The sequence below is a fragment of the Thamnophis elegans genome, chromosome 5 (genome assembly GCF_009769535.1).
Source record: "Thamnophis elegans isolate rThaEle1 chromosome 5, rThaEle1.pri, whole genome shotgun sequence".
NCBI lineage: Eukaryota > Metazoa > Chordata > Lepidosauria > Squamata > Colubridae > Thamnophis > Thamnophis elegans.
In genome coordinates, this window is record NC_045545.1 from 24,378,859 (window position 1) to 24,402,397 (window position 23,539).

At 35.0% G+C, this 23,539-nt stretch overlaps 1 protein-coding gene across 1 annotated transcript in view; it reads right to left on the reverse strand.

Moving 5' to 3' along the window:
- The window catches only part of LRRC7 (leucine rich repeat containing 7), a 120,830-nt gene that overhangs the window by 15,463 nt on the left and 81,828 nt on the right, over positions 1-23,539 (reverse strand). The window contains exons 14-21 of the mRNA XM_032217205.1: positions 23,369-23,493; positions 19,193-19,243; positions 17,839-18,039; positions 16,290-16,401; positions 15,054-15,234; positions 12,024-13,701; positions 5,312-5,461; positions 1,822-1,938 (exon numbers count right to left, since the gene is read on the reverse strand). Of these exons, the coding sequence (XP_032073096.1) occupies positions 1,822-1,938; positions 5,312-5,461; positions 12,024-13,701; positions 15,054-15,234; positions 16,290-16,401; positions 17,839-18,039; positions 19,193-19,243; positions 23,369-23,493 (2,615 nt within the window). The remainder of the gene's footprint in view (positions 1-1,821; positions 1,939-5,311; positions 5,462-12,023; positions 13,702-15,053; positions 15,235-16,289; positions 16,402-17,838; positions 18,040-19,192; positions 19,244-23,368; positions 23,494-23,539) is intronic.

Here is a 23,539-nt window from a genome sequence, read left to right on the forward strand (position 1 = left end):
TAAAAATAGTGTCATGCATTTTATTCATTTAATTTTTTTCCCACTACACTGCAGTTTTTACTTATGTAATGTGCTCATTTCCCCCCCAAGAAAACTGATAGTTTTACCATTGTCCCATGTAAATATTAGTGTGATATCATATAACTGTGACTTGCAATTTCATGTCAGCTTCCCTGTTAATGGCTGTGAAAACCATAAATGGCGATCACTTGACTGTGGGATGCTGTGTCTATTGTAAATGTAACCATTGTAAATGTGCACCAGCTGCCAAGCGCCTGAATTGTGTTAAATGCTTGCGGTGTTGCTGAAAGTTGAAAGACCAGTCATAAACGTACTTTTGGGAGGCATTCTAACTTTGGACAGACACTGAATTAGCAGTTGATAAACAAGGACTACCTGCATATCACACATATCAATAAAATTAGGATCATCTTAGCTTTCATGAATTATTTCATGCAATATTCATATATGGTGCTGCAAGTCTGGAAACCAGGATTTTATAAAGATAATTCATAATACATAAAAGTATTATTATGAAATTCTGATTTTAAGCAGACTTGAAGTACCATATATGAATAATGTAAATTCTGAAAGATATTTGGCTTACATTTGAATTATTAGGAATTTTAATTTGTTTTGAGTGTGCATTCTAAATTTAACTTTTAAAAAAGATTTTGAAGTCGTATATTTGAAATTTTTAGCTAGTAAAGCAGAAATAAGTTACTCTAGGTCAAATGCAATGAAAAGAGATAAGCTCTGCTAATATTGCATGCTCAAAAAACTCTCAACTGAGAGTGATAGATAATAATGTTTAAATTCATTTTCTCATCTGTTTAGTAATTTGTTTCGCAAATCTTTAATTTAGATATCCTGAGAGAATCTAGTGCATAAATGATATAAAGTCTTTTTTCCCCAGAAAAACAAAGTGAAATAGTCCAATTGAAAGAATATCTTCTATTGTTTCCACTGTTCTTATTTATATTGTCTGTATTCTCTTACTAATCTCTATGTGCAAACTTGCACTGTTTAATTTACAACACTATTGTCAAATAGTATAACGAATATTGTAATGTAAGTTGAATAAATTGTCCCCTGGGACTAGTACATTGATAAACAGCATAAATAAAAATGCGAGTAATCATGCTTATGATTGGTTTTTAAATTAGAAAAGGATGAAACAAATTGTGCGCTTTCTTTCCACATCCCTTTCTTTAAATATACTTTCTCATTTCACATCAGTACACAGGAATATGTATTAGATTAGGCAAGACGCATCATCCTCATTATCTTTTTCTCAAAGTCATTCCTTGAAAGCAGGAAATGGAAACTTACCTTTCTCCTATCATTGTTGCCTTGCAACTTGTATTTGGAAATATGCTATTCCTAATTATGGAGGTGACATGACTGGTTCTTGACAGATAACGTCTTTACATTCTTTACATTCAAGAGTACAATTTATCCAATGTACTCTTGAAGCTACCTAAGTTAGCTATCGTATTGTTTTGTGGTAACAAATTCTACAGATTCAGCTTAGTGTGGCTATTGTATCAGGACTATGATTAATGTTAAAAACTTTAATTTGAACTCATTCACTATGTTGAATTCTAGTTTCAAACCATTGCTAAGATTGAATTAATGTAAGTGACAATATAATATTTAACCATGTTTAAATCCAACTGAAAAATGTGCAGTGGAGAAAGCTCATGACACTATGGTTAGTTCCTAGATTTTCATTTATAAATTTGAGATCACTGGGAAGTATCAGATTTAGTTTTATACATGTATATTATTTCAGCATGCATTGTTTATGATATATGTTACCTTTTTAGCAACAGTTTCTGGTGGTACATCTCGCCTTCCAAGTGGATATGGATTCCATTGGTTGCCAGAAATATCTTCTTGTCCATTGTCTAAAATGCTGCTTTGTTGTGATGGGGTCTATTTTTAAAATATTGATACATTACTTAGTCAGAGTAAGCAAGCACCTCTGTTTGATTTACTTACAGTTACTTTATAACTGTAACTGTTATGCTTATCTTGCAGCATACAATACATATCTTGCAGTATAGTAAATATGCACACACATAAATATCAATTTATACATACGTACTTAGATACATATATGAAAAATGATATACTTTTCTAGGTTGCTAAAAATTGGATAAAGACCTTAATAGACTTCCAAAGAATAAGTAGAAGTTTCCAATATCAGAATATTACCATTGTTTAAATATGGTTAAAGTAAAAAGCTTGGTTTCGATTTTTAAATACTTAATAACAAGCATTCATACTATCCAAGTGGAAGAAAAATGATCAATTCTTTCTCCCATCCAAAATTTAATGTTAGAATGGAACTATAGTTATTTCAAGCTGCTCTGTGTCGCTATATCAGTGTGATTGGTGGCAGATAAATGAATGAATGAATGAATAGGTAAATAAGGATTGTACAGGTAGTCCTCAACCTATGATAACAACTGAACCCAAAATTTCTGTTGCTAAGTGAGACATTTATTAAGTTAGTTTTGCCCAATTTCATGACCTTTCTTGCCTCAATTGTTAAATAAATCACCACAGTTGATAAGTTAGTAACCTGATTGTAAAGTGAATCTGACTTCCCCATTAACTTTGCTTGTCAGAAGGTCGCAAAAAGGGATCACATGACCTTGGGACACAACAATAGCTATAAATATGAATCAGTTGACAAGCTTCTGAATTTTGGGGATGTTGTAAAAACAGACCCAAATCACTTTTTTTAGTGCCGTTGTAACTTTGGTCACTAAATAGACTGTTTTAAGACGAGAACTACCATAGCAATATAATCTTTGTGGTCCCATAGTAACTTTTATGTTATAAATATGAAAGGGCTGGTTTAAATAGAGAAAGAATTAAGAAAAGAGATTATATGACATCCATCATGATAGGTGAATCATTTCTGTATTTAAAGATTGAGTTACTAATTTTAGATGCATCAAGGAAACAACCCTCTTGCGAACATGAACGTTGTTACTGTAATATGGTATAATGTTTCTAATGTCCAGAAAATAAAAGCATTTGGAAGCAGATATATAGGTCTATATGAAAACATAAAATTCATAATAATAAAATAATCATAGGAAGAATAATCATATACTCCTGATTAGAGACATAATAAAAGAACTGAATGAACGTTATCAGACTCAAACTTTTTTTTTTGCAGGAAAATTTTACATATCAGAAAAAAAGTGGCTTAAGTAGAAATTGCAAACCAAATGAGCCTTGAAAAGATACAACTGCTTTAGTTTGAAAATTTTGTAATGCTTTTTCAGAATTTCTTGTACAGCCCCTTTTCCCCTGACTTTAATGAATCTTTAATAAATGAATGAATTTTCATTAGAGAGTTTTACATGGAGACTTGATAGCCATTTTATTAAGTGAACCTTTTAATCAAGGAATGTCCAATTCACAGGAAGATCAACAGATGACTGAAATTAATGATTAAACTACTCATAGTATTACCAAAACATCTTATTATGCATATTTTGATTGCTTGTAAAGAAGCAATCACTTGCTTTTTAATAACACACTCATTTCCTTTCTTTGGTTATAAATATTCTTGGTATTATCAGCCTTAGTTGATCAAAGCAAATAAATATGCACATATTTTATACTTTAAAGGTGGGAGACAGGAATCATAAATGTATTTAAGTCAAATCCTGCAAAGATTTTAGTAAATTTCTAATCCAAAGGAAATCCTTACTTTAGAACAGGGGTGCCAAACTCACATCATCAGGGTGGCATCACGTGACATATTGGGACTCCCTCCCCTTTGCTAAACCGGGCATGACCATGGCCAGTGTGACGCATCCAGCCCATGGGCCGGGAGTTTGACAGTCCTGATCTAGAACATTTCACTGTATGTTTGGGAACAAGCCTTAAGCAACACAGTCTGGCATGAATCCAGTGTCTGTATTTAAAGGAATAGCTACATCCAATTTCATTTTAAGTGGGTAAACAAGAGCTTGCAATGAGATAGAAGTATTCTATTTATACTCCATTCTTACACGACATAGTCTTAAGTTAAAATTTGATTAATATTTTCCATTAATAGGAGAGAATCATATTAAGATATTAGAATTACATTACATGAAAACTACACAAAATAGTTAAATTTAAGGAAAAATTCGTTAGTTCTTCCAATTTCAAGTTAGCAATGCAAAATCAGCTCACTGAAAAAAAAAAGAATATGTATCAATGGGGAAAATCAAAGTGTTATAATTATTTCAATGCCAGGACCCACTAGCTTATTTCAGTGATGTCCAACACCTTTTTATACACTGAGAAAAAACATATACCTGCTCACAACAAGATGGTTCTTTAAATATAAGAAGAAAAGAAATCAAATGAAAGTAAATTATTAATTTTGCTAATTCTAAAAAGCACGAAGATAGGGCTCAATATCATAAGTATATGCAGAAATGCAAAGTGGATAAGAGTCAAAATGTGCATTGCAATATCATGATGCAAGTCCCATTACTTGCATAATTGTGTTCAGTGTCAGGACACAGGTACAAAAGAATACTGTATTCTTTAATTCATATCCTCTATTCAGAACATCTTTTGCCCATTTGTGTGTACTCGAATGAGTTAAAAATATTTTGAATCTTATAATATATTTTGGAATACCACTTACACAATCAGGAGCCTATTTCTTTCCAAGAAACTGACTGGATGAATTTGAACTTCATTCAGAACTTACTTTAAAATGTTGTGGGATATATTTCATCTGAATTTTTAAATACATGTGGGGTTAGATACAACATATAGCTAACTCTACAACACTTTACATACAGAAACACACAAATACAGTAAAAGATGTGAGCAGGACATACATTTGACATTTCTCTTGAGTTAAAGTTCTAAGCTGGACTTAATCAGGAATGTAGTATCTATAGATTCTGATTCCTGAAATGCTATCTTAAATTAAATGAATTTGTAATGAACTTTTGGTAGTAACATTAGGCAGCTGAATGGTATTAACGCCCCTGAAGTCTCTAAACATTGACAACATGAAACATAACTCTTAGATCTTTCTGGTTAACATATGGAGTTCTGTACATCAGTCTGCAAGAGAAGAGCAGAAAGCAGCATGACTGAGATGTGGTGAGCCAAATTACTTGGAGAAGCAGAGAGGTCACATGGGCAAATTAACTTTGCTTTTTGGGTCGCTTTTAGGCCACAAGCATTAAATAATAGAAATGAGCTAAAAAGAGAGAGGAGTATGGAGAAGTATTTATTATGTGACTTTGATATATGCAAGCTATCTCATACTTACTTTCGGTAGAGGTAGCTCTTGATGCATTTGATTTTCAAATTTAGATTTAGTCTGCAAGTTTAATGTCATGCTTCTGCCCGCATGCATTGCTGACAAACCTCCAGAGCGCAGCATGCCAAGGTTAACAGTGTTGTGTTTATAAGCAGCAGTCTGAGTAGAGGAAATAACAATCACGTGACGAGATATGAACACACATGCTTATTCAGAAAAAAATACTGCACATATATGATTTTCACATAGTCTCAATTAAAGCAAACAAACAATACCAAGAAAAAAGGAGCTTATTTATGCATGCGCTGTAAGACAGAAGCACAGAGTGCTAGTTGTACATAAAATGGTTACAGTACCATAAAAAGACACTGACATAAAAAAGCAATTCATACAAATGATCTCTAAATCATAGTTAAGATACAAAACCAAGTTAACTTTGTGAGGAAGGAAACACTGAGATGCTTTATTTACCTCTTTACAATAAAATACCGTATATCATCTCAGAAACTAAATAAATTGGGAAGGAAATGCAGAAGGTCCAGAGCACTTTGAGAAAAAAAAGGAGTTTGAACCACCAAATTTGGTGGGAAGACAAAAATGTTTAAAAAGTCAAATAAAATAATACTTTGTGAAAAAGCTTAACTGCACCAAAACATGATGTGGCTGGACATTTGAAACTTTTACAACTGACATATTACTCCCTAAACATCAGTAATCCAAGTAGGTGAATTTCACACAGAACACAAGACAACATTTATTAAACTTGACCATCAAAAGCTGTATCTTAAAATTGAATTTACTCAACTTACTGCTGTATATTGGAACGTACAGTATATTATTTCAATGTTGATCATGATGAATATATACTGGCACAAGATTATGCGTTATATACTATCTAGAATCTAATTTAGAAAAAGGACAGAGATCCTGACTTACTCCATTCCTGTTAGGTCTCAAAACGGACTATGCTGATTTAGTATATTCCTATACAGGTAATTCTCTAATTATAATTATAATAGAGTTCATCACATTCATAAGTCATGCTGGTTGTAAATTAGGCAACCCACATTGCCAACCTGACTTTACAACCTTTTTTGCAGTATTGGTAAGCGACTACCAAAGTCATTAAGTGACTGCTGCAGTCATTAAGCAAACATTGAGGTCGTTAAGTGAACATTGTGAGTGCCAGTTGCAGAGTGCCCAAACTGCGGTCACATGACTGGAGTGGCAGCTGTAGTAACTTTGAATCTGGATCTTAGGTACTCATAGTGTAGTCTGTCATAACTTCAAACAGTCATAAATCAAGGACTACCTGTACTAAATAGTGATAGAAATGCTGGTACGTAAGAGAATTCTTGTCTAGACAGCTAAAACACAATCGTATGCTAGTGTTATCCTAGTGTATAAGGAAAGGTAGTATTGAGAAACAGATTTGGACCATGAGGAGGTACTTATATAACATGTATTGGCATCTGTTTAAAGGCGCTACATCTTTCTTGGAGTCCTTAAGCAATCTCTGAAGCCAGTTGAAATGGTAGCCAGTATAACTCCGGAAAGAGGTACGTTCATTTCTGCCAGTACAGCCATATTCTACATTGTGGATCAGCTGTAAGTTTCCACATGCTACGTATTTATTTTCATATGTCTTTATTTAAAGTATGTATATGCAGTCTCATGTCCAACAGTTTGGATTATGCTATTTGTGAGGTAATTAGGGTAGGATTACAGGCAGTCCTCCACTAACAACTATTATTGAGCCCAAAATTTCTGTTGTTAAGCAAGTTGTGCCCCATTTTACAACTTTTGTTGCCATGGTTATTAAATGAATCACTGCAGTTGTTAAGTGAATCATGTAGCTGTTAGTTAATCTGGCTTTCCACGATGACTTTGCTTGTCGGAAGCCAGCTGGGAAGGTTACAAATGGTGATCACATGACTTCAGGATAATGCAATTTTCATAAATACTTGCCAGTTGTCAAGTGCCTGAATTTCGACTGTGACCATGGAGATGCTGCAATGGTCACGTGAAAACTGGTTGTAAGTCACTTTTTTCAGTGCTGTTGTAACTTTGAACTGTCACTGAATGAATGGCTGTAAGCTGAGGACTACCTGAATCCAAAGAGTCTCTCAAACCAGGACTGAGTGCAACTGATAAACAAGATGAATCTGTGTCAAGGCCTTCTTGGCTACAGCTGCTATCTACTCGTTGACCAAGAGCTGCAACTCTTCAGGGGAGAAGTGCAACCCAATTTATGACTAAATATAGATGATAGATAGATAGATAGATAGATAGATAGATAGATAGATAGATAGATAGATAGATAGATAGATAGATGATTGATAGATAGATGATAGATAGATAGATAGATAGATAGATAGATAGATAGATAGATAGATAGATAGATAGATAGAGGGGAAGGGGAACTGGTGCAAATATCTACAATCCCTTGGCTTCATTCAAGTCCCTTGCTCCCCTTAACTGCCAATCTCTAGACATGTACCCAGGATGACAGCATCACAGAGAAAGTTATAAGCACTGCTAAAAACCTTTCTCGAATGTCATATTTATATAGCAATATCTCTTAATATAATACAATACAATACAATAGCAGAGTTGGAAGGGACCTTGGAGGTCTTCTAGTCCAACCCCCTGCCTAGGCAGGAAACCCTATACCATTTCAGAAAAATGGCTATCCAACATCTTCTTAAAGACTTCCAGTGTTGGGGCATTCACAACTTCTGGAGGCAAGCTGTTCCACTGATTAACTGTTCTAACTGTCAGGAAATTTCTCCTCAGTTCTAAGTTGCTTCTCTCCTTCATTAGTTTCCAGCCATTGCTTCTTGTTCTACCGTCAGGTGCCTTGGAGAATAGTTTGACTCTCTCTTCTTTGTGGCAACCCCTGAGATATTGGAACACTGCTATCATGTCTCCCTAGTCCTTCTTTTCATTAAAGTAGACACACCCAGTTCCTTCTTCTTTTTAAAAGAAACACAAATGCCAAATTATACTCATTCACACACACATTAAAAGAAAAATAAAACAAACTAACCAAAGAATATTGTTCATAGCTTGCTATAGCCAATTCTTCTTGCTTTTCTTTTCCCTAGCATTCAGATTTAGGATCGACAATCAATCTTAGATCGGAGCCTTTTAGCAGCATGTAGAAAAACAAAACAAAAAACAAAAACAAACCTCAAGAAATACAATATCCGTTTTTATTTCTGCTTTCTGAGCTCCCTTTCTGTGTTCTCTAAACTAATGCATTTTCTCCAGGGATTAGAATATGATCTTTGTTGTTCAGAATTATGAATCATTGAAGCACATTTTTGATAATCTATTTTGAATTATAATTTTTACACTAATAATCACCTTGTCTCCCATGCTCCTATGTGAGATTGCAATTAATTTGAGCATTGGAAAATAACTTCTTTATTTGACGAATGGTGGGTTAAAAGTTTAGTCATTTATTTAAGCAGATACGTTTCTTTTTTAAAAAAGGATCAAGAGACTTCAGGCAAGCAATGTGGAAAACAAACGTGCTGAAAAATATAATTTAAATCATAGCACCATTATCTTCAGCGTTTTTGTGATGAGGTGACATATGACAGCCAGTTTTGTGTAAGGTTAAGGTGATGGCCTAAAAACCAGGAGCCTGTGAGTTCTAGCCCTGCTTTATGCATGAAAGCCAGCTGGGTGACTTCAGGCCAGTTACTTTCTCTCAGCTAACCAACCTCTCATTGTTATTGTAGTGGGGAAATAGGAACTGGAAGGAGTACTAAATATGTTTGCTGCTTTGAATTACTTTTAAAATAATAAAAGTGGGATAAAAATCTAATGAATAAACATATACATACTGTACTGATGGTGCTTCTCATCTCAGAGGGAAGCTGTTCTATCAAAGGATAGAGCTCCATGTCCATAAATATATGAATAGTATAGGTGATCAATACTGAAATATTTACTTATCATATTTATCAATTTACATAATTTTAATTCTTTGTTGGTGTAATGAATAGAAGGAATAACTTTGAAGACTGCAGGAAGACACACAATTAAAATAATGGTCATATGAAAGAAATTTGAGTGTAGGGAAAAACTGTAACCTGAGGAAATATCTCATCCAAAGTGCTTCCTATTTATCATAAGATAAAGGAAGAGAGGAGTGAAGCGCATTCAGACTTGCAAGATTCTGTTTCTATAAGCTTATAATAAATGTTAGTTCAAGTCCCATCTTAACCATCAAAGCCAGCTGGGTGACCTTGACCCAGTCATTTTCTCTCAGCCGAACCTATTTCACAGAGGTTTTGTTATGGGGAAAATAGGAGGAGGAAGATATGCTGGATATGTTTGCCGTCTTGAGTTATTTGTAAAAAATAATAAAGGTGGGATATAAATAAATAAATTAGTATGCATGATCTATCTAGAAGGGTTGACAAGTCTCCCACTTGTCATTCATTAATGAGGGGTGGACGGAGGTTGGTATGCTGCTCATTCCCAAAGTCTCTGGGCCGCCAACAAGATAAGCATAAAATAAAAGGCAATTCCCTCATAATGATAAGTAGTAACTATACGAAATTATGTGCCTGCAAAATTCCAACCTTCACTCACAATGTATCTCTTTTATGTGCTATATGGAACAATCAGGTCCATGAAGCCCAGGATGAAAGGCACAAAAAGCAACTCCATAAGAGGGAATTCCAAAATAATGGGAGCAGCAATTGAAGATGCCCACTTCTGAGGTCCCATCAGATAGTCTCATATTAGATGGGGCCTGGCAGGACTTGATTATTCAGTTTGATTATAACAGGCAGATAAATACAGAAAGTGGTACCTTAGAAAACTTGATCTGGAGTCATCTAAGGTCTTAAGGGTGACAATACCTTGAATTGTACCTAGCCAACACAGTTCTCAAAAGTAATGTTGTCTACCAACTACATTAGGATGTCCATCCTTCTTTGGGCTGCTGATTTTTGTATCAGTTGTAGCTTTTCAAGGAGGGCCAATTACAGAGCCCATGATGGTTATCCTAGTGAGAGGTGACTATGGCATGTGACTGTTTATGAGCTTATCAATTCTACTACTTTCCACTTCTATGGTCATATTCACTCACATTCAAATTATTTTCCTGCAGAAAGTTTCAACTGTGTGTTAGCTGTAGAAATATGCATTTATAATCCTGAATGGAAAAGTGAAGGTGAAGGGAGACTGTTTGTATTTTGTAAACTTCTACTTCCAAACTTTTAATCTCTGTAAAGGTATCAGTATTTCATTTTCTAAATTACTTTCCAATATGGCTATTTCAATGATAAGTTAAATCACTTAGATTAAACATTTAGTAAGTTCTTAAACATTTTCAACTAGGTTAAACCCATGCAGGTTTTGAGTTGTCATTTTCTGATGATTTAGCACTGAAATTACAATCAAAAACATTATATTTCTGCACTCATAGGATTATAACAGTGTATATTTCTTTTGTCCATGAAAACTAGATAAGCTAAAAATAAGCTCTGTGATATAGTTGCTTTCCACATATGCAGTAACAGAAAACTAAAAAGACTGTATTAGTTGTTATAACCAGATAGATAATTTAGCTCTTACTGAAGTGTAATCTTATTTTTTGAACATATTAATATTTTTTACACTTTAACTACAAAATGCAGTTTAAGACAAAAACAGTTCTGCAATTCTTTCAGTGTAGTTCAGTGTAATTATCTAAGGACATCCTGAGATGTTCCCTTTTCTTATACATGATTATAAAGTTATAATTTCAGGTGGAAATTGGATTTTTTAATTCTTTCAGTAGGATAATGGTTATCCTACTGAAAACTGCTTATGAGTTATAAGTGGCATGTATTTTGCATGGAATTCGTAGTTCTGGGAATAATGAATTCATTTCACAATGAAAACAGCAGCAAAGGAAAGACATAGTTAAATTTTCCCTGCAACAGTGTCGTGCTGAAATACACCAACTTCTATTGAGTGAATCTGTACATTTACCAGATAAAATTTGTTAGTGAAGAACATCATTTTTATGTTCATTTGTAATGTAACTTGGAGTTGGCCAACTCTGAGGTTTTTTTGCTTAAGTAAAGTTTATAAGTATACCTAGATATACTGTAAATTAAACTTAAATCAGTTAATTTACTTTCAAATACATTGGTTTAAGTATCAGAACATCAACATGTAATTAATTCCTGTGATTGATCTTCTATTGTGGGTAAGGAAATCAACAAATTAATCTGCCATGACTGAATAGCAGATCAATCCTTGTGCAACAAAAGAGAGCCTTATTCATAAACACAGAAAAAACTCAGTGATTTTAGTGGGTTTCGGTGGATGTCCTTCGGAACTTTGGATTCAGCGAAATCTTTCTGGACCACTAATATACCATATTTTTGTTTGGAATTTATCCTGTCATTTTCTCTTTATAATGTAAAAAAGTAGAATATAAATAGAGCCTCAGTTTAGTAATGTCTTGATAAATATTTTAACTTAAAAAATACAGTGTCATCACTGAAGCATTATTTGAAATATTTTTTAAAAATATAAGTGATGTTTTTCCTCAATTCTCACTTCAAGAATTCCTGAAATGTAAACACATTTATCTATCTTAACAGAGAAATGGTCATAATATTAACAAATAGCATATTAATCACTGCAAACAAAAATTTTGAATATAAAAAAACTCAAGGCATGAATTACAAAGAAATGCCAGACATACCCTGTCTAACCTTCTAGCTTCTATATGTCTAAGTAGCTGTTGTCTCCAGTCAGCAGGCATTTTACCGCAGCTCTCATTGCCTTTCACAGGAGTAGGCCTTGTCTTTAAATCAGGGTTATCTGATGGCTTCTCACCATAGTTACTCAAATTATAGTCAGACGGTATTTTTTCCAACAGAGCTGCCATTGTCGGCCTAGCTGAAACTGGCCTGGTTTGGGAGGTACCATAACTCTCTGTACTGTAGCTTCTTGCAGACAAAGGTCTCCTTTGTGTTAAGTTTTTAACAGGGAAGCTTCCAGACTGGGTTTTCACTTCTTGATATGAAGGGTGTTCATCTTCATACCTGCCATTTCTTTTGAGAAACTGGGATTCAGACACTGAAATGTTGCTTTGGCGTTCCATAGCTCCTCTATACTGATGTCTGTTATACCTATCGCTTTGAGGCATTTCATGAGGCTCACTGACTCTTCTATATGTGGACATTTCAGTGGAGCTGGCCAATGAATCTGCTCTTCTTAAAAATCCAGCCCTTGATCCCTGACTTGTCAACTGGGTATTGACAGTCTCTTCGTTAACAGAAGGCTGTGAGAAGGAAAACATGTGTTCCATGGGTGGATATCCTCGGTAGGCTCTGGGACTAACCAAATCCTTAGAGACATTTTTTGTCTGTTGGGGAATGTATTCTGGAGTATGTTGGAAAGGGGGCGGTAGTCTCTTTTCAGCTTTCACTTCTACTGATCCTTGAGGATTAAAACTTTGGTCAAACTGGTATACTTTTTTAGTCACAGAGGGCTTTTGCTGTTGTTGGATCTTTACATTTCCGTAAGTCATCATTTCATCATCAAGCATTGGCACAGACTGGCTACGGGACATACTAGACATTCCATGTTCTGCCCCCAACATCTTATCTTGTCTGTCATGTATCCCTGCATTATCAGTAGTAGCTGCATAGTTCTCTAGTGGTATGTTATAAACTTTATATGCACCAATATCTATCTCATCTATACTTTGTGATTTCTTAAACCGGCTTGTTTTTAAATCTCTCATCATTGGAGAAAGTCTCTCTGTACTTTTGCTGATGGAAATAATATTTTTAGAAAGCTCTGGGCGACAGTGAATGTGTGAAAAGACATTGCTGAGACTTCTGTTAGTGTTGGAATCATGATATTCCCATTGTGTACCTGGAGAAAAAGTACTAGAGATTTCAGGAGAGTCTTTAACAAGGTCTTTCCTTTCAGGTAAAGGGCTACTACTAGGGGTGATCTCCAGCTTAGAAGGGAAAGCTGTCCTATCTTCAAAGGGGCTGGGTGTTCTTGTCCAGTTCTGCCAAGGGTTTGATGGAGGCACTTCTGAGTCAGGGGTATTTCGGATAGTGGGTTGCTCAAGTTCTAGGGGAATACCAACTATCCTGTCTTGCCTGATTAAAGGCCTGCGTCCATGAGCAGATGTGCTTCTTGATTTGGAACTTAAGAGAGGATTAGTGCTAGGATTCTCCACCGTGTTCTCCTCGGCCACAAATCCCGTGTTATCATAGTGAGAGCTGTCATTCCAACTGTCAGCAAAGGTATCACTCATTGGACGCCTATCATTGTGTTGCTGTAAATTTCCTGCTGGAGCAGATTCCCGCTGACTGAGTAATGGCTTGGTCTCAAGGGGTTGTGGGAAAGATTGGACAAGCCTGCAAGAAACAAATATTTTAAAAAAACCTGCATCAGAAAACAATCAGTTACAGCAGGTTAAAATGTTAACAAATACCTGGTCATTATTGCATACATAGTTTAACCAATCTATTATTGAATGGAATGTTAATCTAGACTGGAGTGGAATACGGAAATTGATTGGGTAATCTGTTAATGCCAAAGTTGATTTGTTTTAAATTCTGCAATAGACAAAATATACAAGCAGAACCAACAAATTTTTGGAACAATGAGGCCAATGAACTTGTAAGCTACATTGATGTGCTTAACTCTTTCTTTGTTATCAATAAAATCCACCTTGGAATGAATTATTTTCCATACAAATAGCAGAACTGGAATGAAGCAGAAATTGGATGGGGAGGGAGGGAAAGAGAAAAGTAATAGAAAAGCAAAAATAACTTCCTTCCTTCCTCCCTCCCTCCCTCCCTCCTTCCCTCCCTTTGTAATAAATTCAGGAATACATTTATATACTAAAGGAATTTAAGCACATAGCACTGAGCTTACCATCAATGTCAAAGCCTCTTTCAAAAAGTAATTGGCTATAACCCTGAAGGAATAATATTGCCCAGCAGTTAATTTAAACAGGTGTATATTGATTGAGAAAAACTAGATGACACATAATCATTACATAACCTTCTATGGCCTTTGATTAGTATTTTCAGTAGAAATAGTCCCTTGGGAATTTATGAAAGGTAAAAGAAGTTTTGATTTTTGATTCATTCATGAAGCATACCAAAAATCTGAATTCTGGATAGGAGAATCTCAGAAAAATCAGGAATCAAAAGACAAGAATTAGGTCCTAAGCATTATTGTCTGAACAAGCCCATGCTTTCAGAGAGTACTCTCAGTTTTTTTTAAAATGTAGGATTTACTGGTTTCTTTTTAGTTCTGTTTATTTAAGCTTTTTGGTTAAATAAACTATATACAGTGGGGCAAAAAAGTATTTAGTCAGCCACCAATTGTGCAAGTTCTTCCACTTAAAAAGATGAGAGAGGCCTGAAATTGACATCATAGGTAGACCTCAACTATGAGAGACAAAATGAGAAAACAAATCCAGACAATCATATTGTCTGATTTGGAAAGATTTTTTTTTGCAAATTATGGTGGAAAATAAGTATTTGGTCACCTACAAACAAGCAAGATTTCTAGCTCTCACAGACCTGTAACTTCTTCTTTAAGAGGCTCCTCCATAGTTGAGATCTATCTATGATGTCAATTACAGGCCTCTCTTATCTTTTTAAGTGGGAGAACTTGCACAGTTGGTGGCTGACTAAATACTTTTTTGCCCCACTGTATCCCTATAGTCAACTTGAGTTCAATCAAATAAACACACCTGTTACCCCACAATGAATTATTCACTGCATCTTTAGCTGTAGTCTGCAAAGATCCTATTTTAACATGAGCATTAGAAGACCCAGAAGATGCTTGTGATGGAGAGTAGTCTGAATAGGTTCCTGAAGAAACACTGTTATTCCTGCAGTGAATTTTATCGGCTTCAGATTCATCCGTTGATTCTGGAGAAAACAAAGTAACTTGTTAATATGAAATAAAAAATTTAGGGATGAATTTTTAAGAAAATATATATATATAGCAATAGTACTGACTTACATACACTTCACAGTACTTTACAGCCCTCTCTAAGGAGTTTACAGAGTCAGCAAATTGCCCCCAACAATCTGGGTCCTCATTTTACTAACCTTGGGAGGATGGAAGACTGAGTCAACCTTGAGATGGTGAGGATCAAACTTCTAGCAGTCAGCACAATTAGCCTGCAATACTGCATTCTAACCACTGCACCACCACACCTCTTCATATATACAAAAGATATGTTATAATTAAAGCCAGAAAAGTGATTTCCCATCCTTTTCTGTTCTCTTTAGCCACATATCTGCTTCTGCTTGGATTCCACATAAAAAACAAATGCAGCTAATCAGTATTATCTTCTGCTTGGCTTTCTATCTTCAGTCACATGGGACACTTCTAGAGATGATGGCAATCAATTAATGCAGATTGCCTTACACAGCACATTGATTTTTTATTATACTTTTGCGCTTTGCTTCTCACACTTATACATATGGTTGTTAAAATATCTATTTTTCTTTGATTAAAATATATTAATTGTATTGATAGGAAGGAAGAATTGATTTTTTGTTTTGCTACTGAAACAGCATTCCACACCCTGCATGAGCTAAAGCAAACTGCAAATGTCACAGACAAGATGGCCAGGTACTTTGCTTGAAGATGGATCAGTTGTCTTTCCTCAGTAAATAAAAGTACTGTAGCTATTATCAAGATATATTACTATGCAATATCTTCTCAGCTACAACTTCAATATGATGAAATGTTCATAATAATCTCTGACCTCTGTATTATAAAATTACTTATAATTTGGTGAGTAAGCAACTACGTTATTCTATTCAAGATTCAGGATCACTCTGATGTTTTATAATTATATACTTAAAAACATTTATCACATATCGCATTTCTGTATAAAGAACAATAGCAGTTCTGCATTGTTCTTCACCTATTATCTTCAGTTATGACACAGGCGTTCAGAAAAATCAAGTACCTTTTTTTTCTTTTCCTAAGAGAACAAGCTTTGGTTGATATAATGGTGCATCAGTCATTGAGGGGCGAAGTTCTCCTATCCTCATGTCATTCACTGGGTGTACAAAAGAATCCTATAAATTGGAATTATATTGGAGAATTGAATAACATACAGACACTAACAAAGATGTAATTTTCAGTGGACTTTAAACTATACTTTTATGAGAACTATGAGTACTAAGTACATTCATTAGTGGCAAATATTATCTGGCATAATTCAGTATTAAAATTATCCAAAACATTAACCTACATATTAAAAATCAAGAAGCATGACTAGCAAACTCATGCTCACAAAAACATGACGTGCCCCCAGCCTAATACAGATAATTAGACAGCTTGGAACTACTGAGAGCCTGCTGCCTACTTGTCTCCATAGTTCCATGCTGCAGAGTATACTTGAATAGTCTTTGGAACTGAATCCTGCTTGCCAGAACCCTCCACCTCAGGGACTTCTCAGCTAAGACCAAGTGAGCGAAGTCCTGATCTGAGAGATACTGAGTGCACGGTCAGAAAGCTACATAGCACAGAAGTGCTAGAAAACTGTATGTTTTCGCATAAAAATAGATGAGCTACTACAAGATGTTTGATGAGTCTCAGTTGTATGCTAAAAATGGACCTAGGGTGAAATATCTTAACCTTCTCTTGCATGTGGAAATGATTTTTACACTGGAAGTATTACTTGTTTTACTGTAGTTAGAATGTTCCTTTTAGACCTTTAGACCTTATTGTTTGCTTATTTTTCTGAGATCCTCAATATGTTTGGCATTTTAGATTAGTTTCCTATATCTTCTGTTGCAGCATATGTTTGCTTAAGGTATTTAAAGTCAAACTTGATTACTTCCTATTTCTTGCTGTTGCTTTTTTCTCAATTTACTTCTGTTCTATTCTATACCTGGCACTGAAGAATTTTATAACTGGTCAGGTTTCAGGACAAGCAGAAAACATGATAATGTTTACTATTTCTTTAATTTTCATCAACTGATTTCTCCCTGCAATTGATTGCCATTCTGGATGACAGTTAAACTATACTGACATTATTTTCATATTATTTTCATATTATACCACCAAGGTTCTTGTTTACTAACATTCTCTTTTTGTTATCTGTAGTAATGGTTTAACAATGGTTTTATTTAGTTTTTACTATTAATAAAATACTTCTTTTTAATAAAATGACTTGTGCGCAGAAACTCATCTACCTGTGCAATTGGTTTCTAATGTATGTGCAAAATTGCTGAACGAACACTCCATCTTAAAATTAATGATTATATTTCTCTCATAAGTCAAAGAATAATGCATATGTCTTTAAATGGTTATGAAGCATTTTATCTTCTATATCTATCTTCTCTTGAGAAAACCAACTTTTCTGTTGATCATCTATCTCCAAATCAGTATAATAATTACTAATAACTATTGGATAGTTATAGCAATGGAGACAGACAGACAGACAGACAGATATTGCTTCAATCTTAAAATCATTACTTTAAAGAGCACTGGTGTTTATTCTTTGTTACCTCCACTGACAGCTCTTTTGTTGCCATGGGCCACTTATGCTCAAATTTGTCTTTCACAACTTGTTCTGCACTGGCAGATGGTGCTGAATTCTCAGGCCTCACTCCATGGGTAGATTTGCCCACCAGATTTTGAACAGATTTCACCATGTTCTTTAAATCTTCTGGATATGGAGTTGGATAACGCTTTAAATTTATTTCAACCTGAATATGTAGTTAACAAAATAAATTAAAAGTAGAAGCAGAAAAGAAAAATAATAAGTTAAAATTTTCACTTTGATTATCACAGAGATATGCATTGCAAAACACAGACAGTGAATTTAGGAATTTGAGACAATGTTAACATAAAACGTCTGCTACACTGCACTTTTTGAAAAGCAAAAGCCAGGATCACTTTTAATAGGGTGGTGCAGAATTCCCATCCATTGTTGTCAGTAATAAAAATTTGATTTAAATTATACCATGATAGTTATGATGCAAAATATTCCTCTAACAGTTTAGGCAGATTCTAGAAATTCACTAATATGTGGAATGTCACTGGATCTATAGCACAGTATTGTGACTGCTTATCTGAATATACTGTAGCAACCCCAAAGAAGCCTAATTGTCCTTAAGTCCATAAAAGCAATGAAACTTAAGTGAATTGCATTCAATATTGAACAATTATTTTCCTACTCTGATAAATGGGAGTACTTGAATAAACTGCGACACTTTATTAACCACAAACATAAAAAATAGATGTACAGCCAAGATTCCAAAGCATACACAGCTTAATAGGCATCCATTCAAAAAAGCTTGACTGATATGAAAAATACAAACTATGGTACAAACTTACACTCAATGTTGAAGTATAATAAAATACGCATTACAGACAAGCACATCCAAACATAGACCTCAGTAGCAAATATAAAATATTGCATAACGTCAATGTACAGGTCCAGCACAAGAACTACTTAACTGTAATGAGTGGATATAACATCACTAAAGCTCTCATTGATAGTCTAAAGACTGCAAATGATGATAGGCTCATCTAAGCACTTGTATTAATACATGACCTGGGCAATGGCTTAACTGATGCCCAATACAATCTAAAAAAACAGGAGGGACATAAGCAAATTGTGCATGCATTGGAAAGGCTACTAAAAATACAAAGTAGCTAAACTAAAACAAACAAAGGTATCTGAGTAAAGCAATTTGTCTTAGATCAATATTATTTTTCAGTGATAAATTATTCTCAGATGTGCTAGATAGAAGTAGGGTGAAGATATTCCTATATTAATATTAAAAAGGATAATTACCAATGCAGTCTAGACTCCCTTTCTATTCATGGTCTTTTATGTTTCACATTTAAAGTTACCTCAGAAGTAGCATGCCGCTGGGGATAAAAACCTTCCAAAGTGCAATATTCCTGGATAGAAGAATTTCTTTTTTAATTTCTACTGACAAATTCAATTCAGCAAACAATGATATACTTGACCAAAAGCAAATGTTATAAGCATCATCAATGCAAATTTGTTATGAAAAAAATCTGTTATAAGAGCTGTCTCAATTAAATGTAAAAAGCAACTTATAAGTACATAGCAGGCTGCTTTAGGACAAGCATTTTCTTGAAAATCAGGCCTTTGATGTTGACGGTTCTTTTGCCCCTTAAAATAACGCCTTTAAATTTACCTAAGAGAAAGATATCTGCAGTGCATACGACAGAGAAGCAAGATATAAAATATTTTGATAAGTTCTAAGAACTTATAACATGAAATCTTTACCCTATGTTACATTACCTGGATGACATTACAAGAAAATCATTTTTAAAATACCCAAATATTTGCCGGTCAGTAAATATCTGATCAGATATCAAGACAGATAATTGCAATGTGAATTTCTTCAAACATATTTATAATTGTAAGCATTCTTGAGATAAAGAACACATTGACTTTTATTGAAGTGTTATAAATTCATATATCACTGCAATATTTTCAGGTTTCTTAAATTTTAATTTTTGAGAAACTTCCCATTTATTTTGAAAAAGTCGCATTCCCATGGACTTGCAACCATTTTAGGAAAAATGCTGACCTTTTTCTGTATTTACATCTACAGTATGATGAGAAATGAATAGGCATATGTACACTGTCTCTTTAATATGGGGATGTAAAAGAATGTATTTCAATTGTTCCCAGATTTTGAGTTCTTGCAGAAATATTAGTATATTAGCAAATTTTATCATAATAAATCCTCATTATTATCATATTAACAATAATTATGGCTAACAAGAATTTTTCTTAATCCAAATCTGAATCATATTACAGTTTCAGATTTCAGATAAATTCTAAATGGGTGAATTCATATCAAGTGTGAATAAATTCAGATTATTTTCAGAATCTGATTTGTATTGTTTGTTCATAGGTTTGTGTTCTACTATATATTGTGGTTACCATATTTTTCAGAGTGTAAGGCACACCTTTCCCCCCCCCCCCAAAAAGACAGAAAATCTAGGTGTGTCTTATACACTGAATACAGCATTTTTGCCTCCCAAAATCCCATCTCCAACAAAATGGCCATGCATAGCTTTTAGGAGGCTTTCAGAGAACTCCTGGGGGCTGAGGAGGGCAGAAATGAGCAAAAAACGGGCTGTTTTCACAAAAAACATGCCATTTTTTGCTCACCCCTCCCCGAGTACTCTAAGCCTCCTAACAACTATACATGCCCTTTTGTTTTTGGAAAAAAAGGTCCATGTTCGCAAAAAATTGACCGTTTTGGGGAGGTTTGCAGAGTGCAAAAACTTTTTTTAATTTCCCTCTTCAAAACTTGGGTGCGTCTTATACTCCAGTGAGCCTTATACTCTGAAAAATATGGTAATTAAATTTGTCAAGTTAATCCTGTCTACTATTAAGGTTAGATTATTTTTTAATCAAATGAAAATCATGGTGGATTTGCTAAAAATCTAAATGCATTTTTCACTTTGTATAAAATTGTAATGTATTGACAAAAATGTATACAGAGTATACATTTTTCAGAGTATAAGACACAACGGAGTATAAAACACACCAAGATTTTGAAGAGGTAAATTAGAAAGGTACAAACCTCTGCATGCCCCATTTTGTTTTTATAAAACAGGACATGGAGAGAGTTTGGGAGGTCTGCAAAGTGCTTCTGGGGACCAGGAAGGGCAAAAACATGACACGGGGCTCGATATTCCTAAAGGGTAAGGCTTTTATCGATCTCAAATCCACTTTTCACTATCCCTTCCATGGCAGGGCAGGACTAAACATCTCTCTCTGTGCTTTATTTTTTCCCCCTTCCCTCGGACCAGCGGCGACACGGAGCTGCTTGGTCCAAGGAGCGGCAGTCGGCTTGCCATTTCTCTTCAGCAAGGAGGAAAGGACATGCGGGGCTGCTGAACATTCGCCGCTGCATTCGACCAGAAATGGCCCATTGGGTGAGGAGAAGTGGGGATCCCTTCTATTTGGACTAACAGTTCCTCGTGACAGCGCTTGAGCGGTGAAAGGGAAGCCCGAAGAAAACAACTCGGCAAGGCTGCCACCTTAAACAACTGGGCTTGTTTACAGCCCTTTAATCCTGCTTCCTTAGTCTTGGGACAAAAGCAGGTGCCAGGCTCTAGGGAGCCTCTTGACCTGGGGTTGCCACATTCCAAAGTTTCTTTTCCATTCTGTGCTTCTTCCACTTGCCAAGACCACAATGATGCCAATAGTTTTTTTACCGGAGAGAAAGTGGAGATCTAGCATCCTAAGAAAAGTCTTTGTGGAGAGATTGGTTCTCTTTCTTTCCTCCACCTCCTCAATCCCCCCGGATCTGTCATGCAGTGCTTATTGCTATTGCTACTATTGCACCCAGCTACCGTATATCTTTGCTGTATGACAGATCTGGACGGATTGGGGGGGAGGGTGGAGCAAAGGAAGAGGACCAATTTCCTCTGCACAAAATCTTTTCTCAGGATGCTAGATTGGGAAATTAAAAACCTGGAATGGGGTACAATCAAGTTTGATTCAAAGGCTTTGGCTCCTGAGATCACTGCACTTTCATCCAAAACGCTGTTAACGTGATCTCTGCTGCCTGGAATTGCCTGAGAAGGGGCAGGTGAAGTGAGTGCTGAAGAGATCACAGTAATAGCATTTTCGGGTTTCCTTGTATAACATATAGAGATTCAAGAAGAAATTGAAAAAAAGAAGGGGTCTTATAGTTAATATACAAAATTCTAGGAAAGTAGAATGATATTTTCCATAAGATTGTGAATAAGGTTTCAATATATTGACTATATTATCAATATATTGTATAGGTTTCCTTGTGAAATAAAGGGTTAGGATTAGGGTTTGCAATTTTGAAAAAAAAAGACATTTATGTTAATATGAATTAATTAATTGAATTCTTATGATATTCCCTGTTGTATAATTCCTTCTGGTTTGGCTTTGTAAATGAATCTAATGCCCATTTTCTCTCTCTTGCCCTATTTTATATACAATGAATCTCTTTTATTAACCACTTTAAAATGACAGCTATCTTTTAACTAATAAGAGAAGACATTTGTCAAGTTTAGGCATCCAGTTCCATTGATCATATACTATTCCTGTTTTTTGAAACAGTAAAATATGGCGCAAGAGGCATTTAGAATGCAGTCATTTTAGTTCTGCCAAATCTAATTTGTAAGAAGGCAATATGTAATTTCAATTTCCATACAGTAGGTATTTATAATACTGATGAATATTGCTTTCTTTCTTAATGTCACAAGTCTTAATGGGCCATTATACCAACTATCAAGCGTACCGTGGGCATTAAGACAAAATGGTTATTAGAGGAAAAACATTATTTAAAAAAGAGGATCAGAATCATAGAATGTCCTCACAATGCAGATTTAGAAATATGTAGGTCCATCTTTCATAGCTAACATTGCACAGTTCAAGCGAAGTCCCAGAGGACAATCCATATTTCAAAAGATAATCCTATACAATCAATAATATCTCGTATGTATGTATGTATGTATGTATGTATGTATATCTATATGTATATGTATATACTAGATTTTACACTGATACATCGATACATGGAGTAGATATTATTCCAGTGGTAGGGTATTTATAGTATACCCATATAGTATAATGTTGCTAAATAACAACTATCAGTGGATCTAGTTAGTCTGGCTCAAAGTGGAGTACTGACAACTTAGATTCAGCACGTTCTAGAACAGGATTAACAAACTCGGTATTATTGACGGCTGTTCCAGGGTTGTGTTTGACCTTGGGGGGCTGGGTTGGTGTGGCCAGGGTGGCATGGCCAGCTTGACATCACTCATATGAGGTGACGTCCCAAGCTCCATTTTTCCTTGGAGAGGCACTGTGGGCTGGACCTTTGCTGTTTCCAGAGCAGCCCCATGGCCAGATCTAAGCACCCCGCGAATGTCAAATTAAGTTTGACATCCCTGTTCTAGAAGGTCATAGGTATTCCACCCATAATTTATTGTTTTCTATATTCACTGAACATTACTTGAACTGCAAGTATAATCGAGAAATGTAATTCCACTTACCTTAACTTTTCCTGCATTTTCCTCTTCTTCCTTTTTTTCCTCAAACTCAAAGGCCACTGTCATACGTTGCTGCCGCTGTTCCTCCCACAGAGTAGGATTAAAACTATCACTATCAGACTGGAAATCTGTAATTAATTTAGAAATGAAGGCTAGAATCAAATAAAGTAGCTA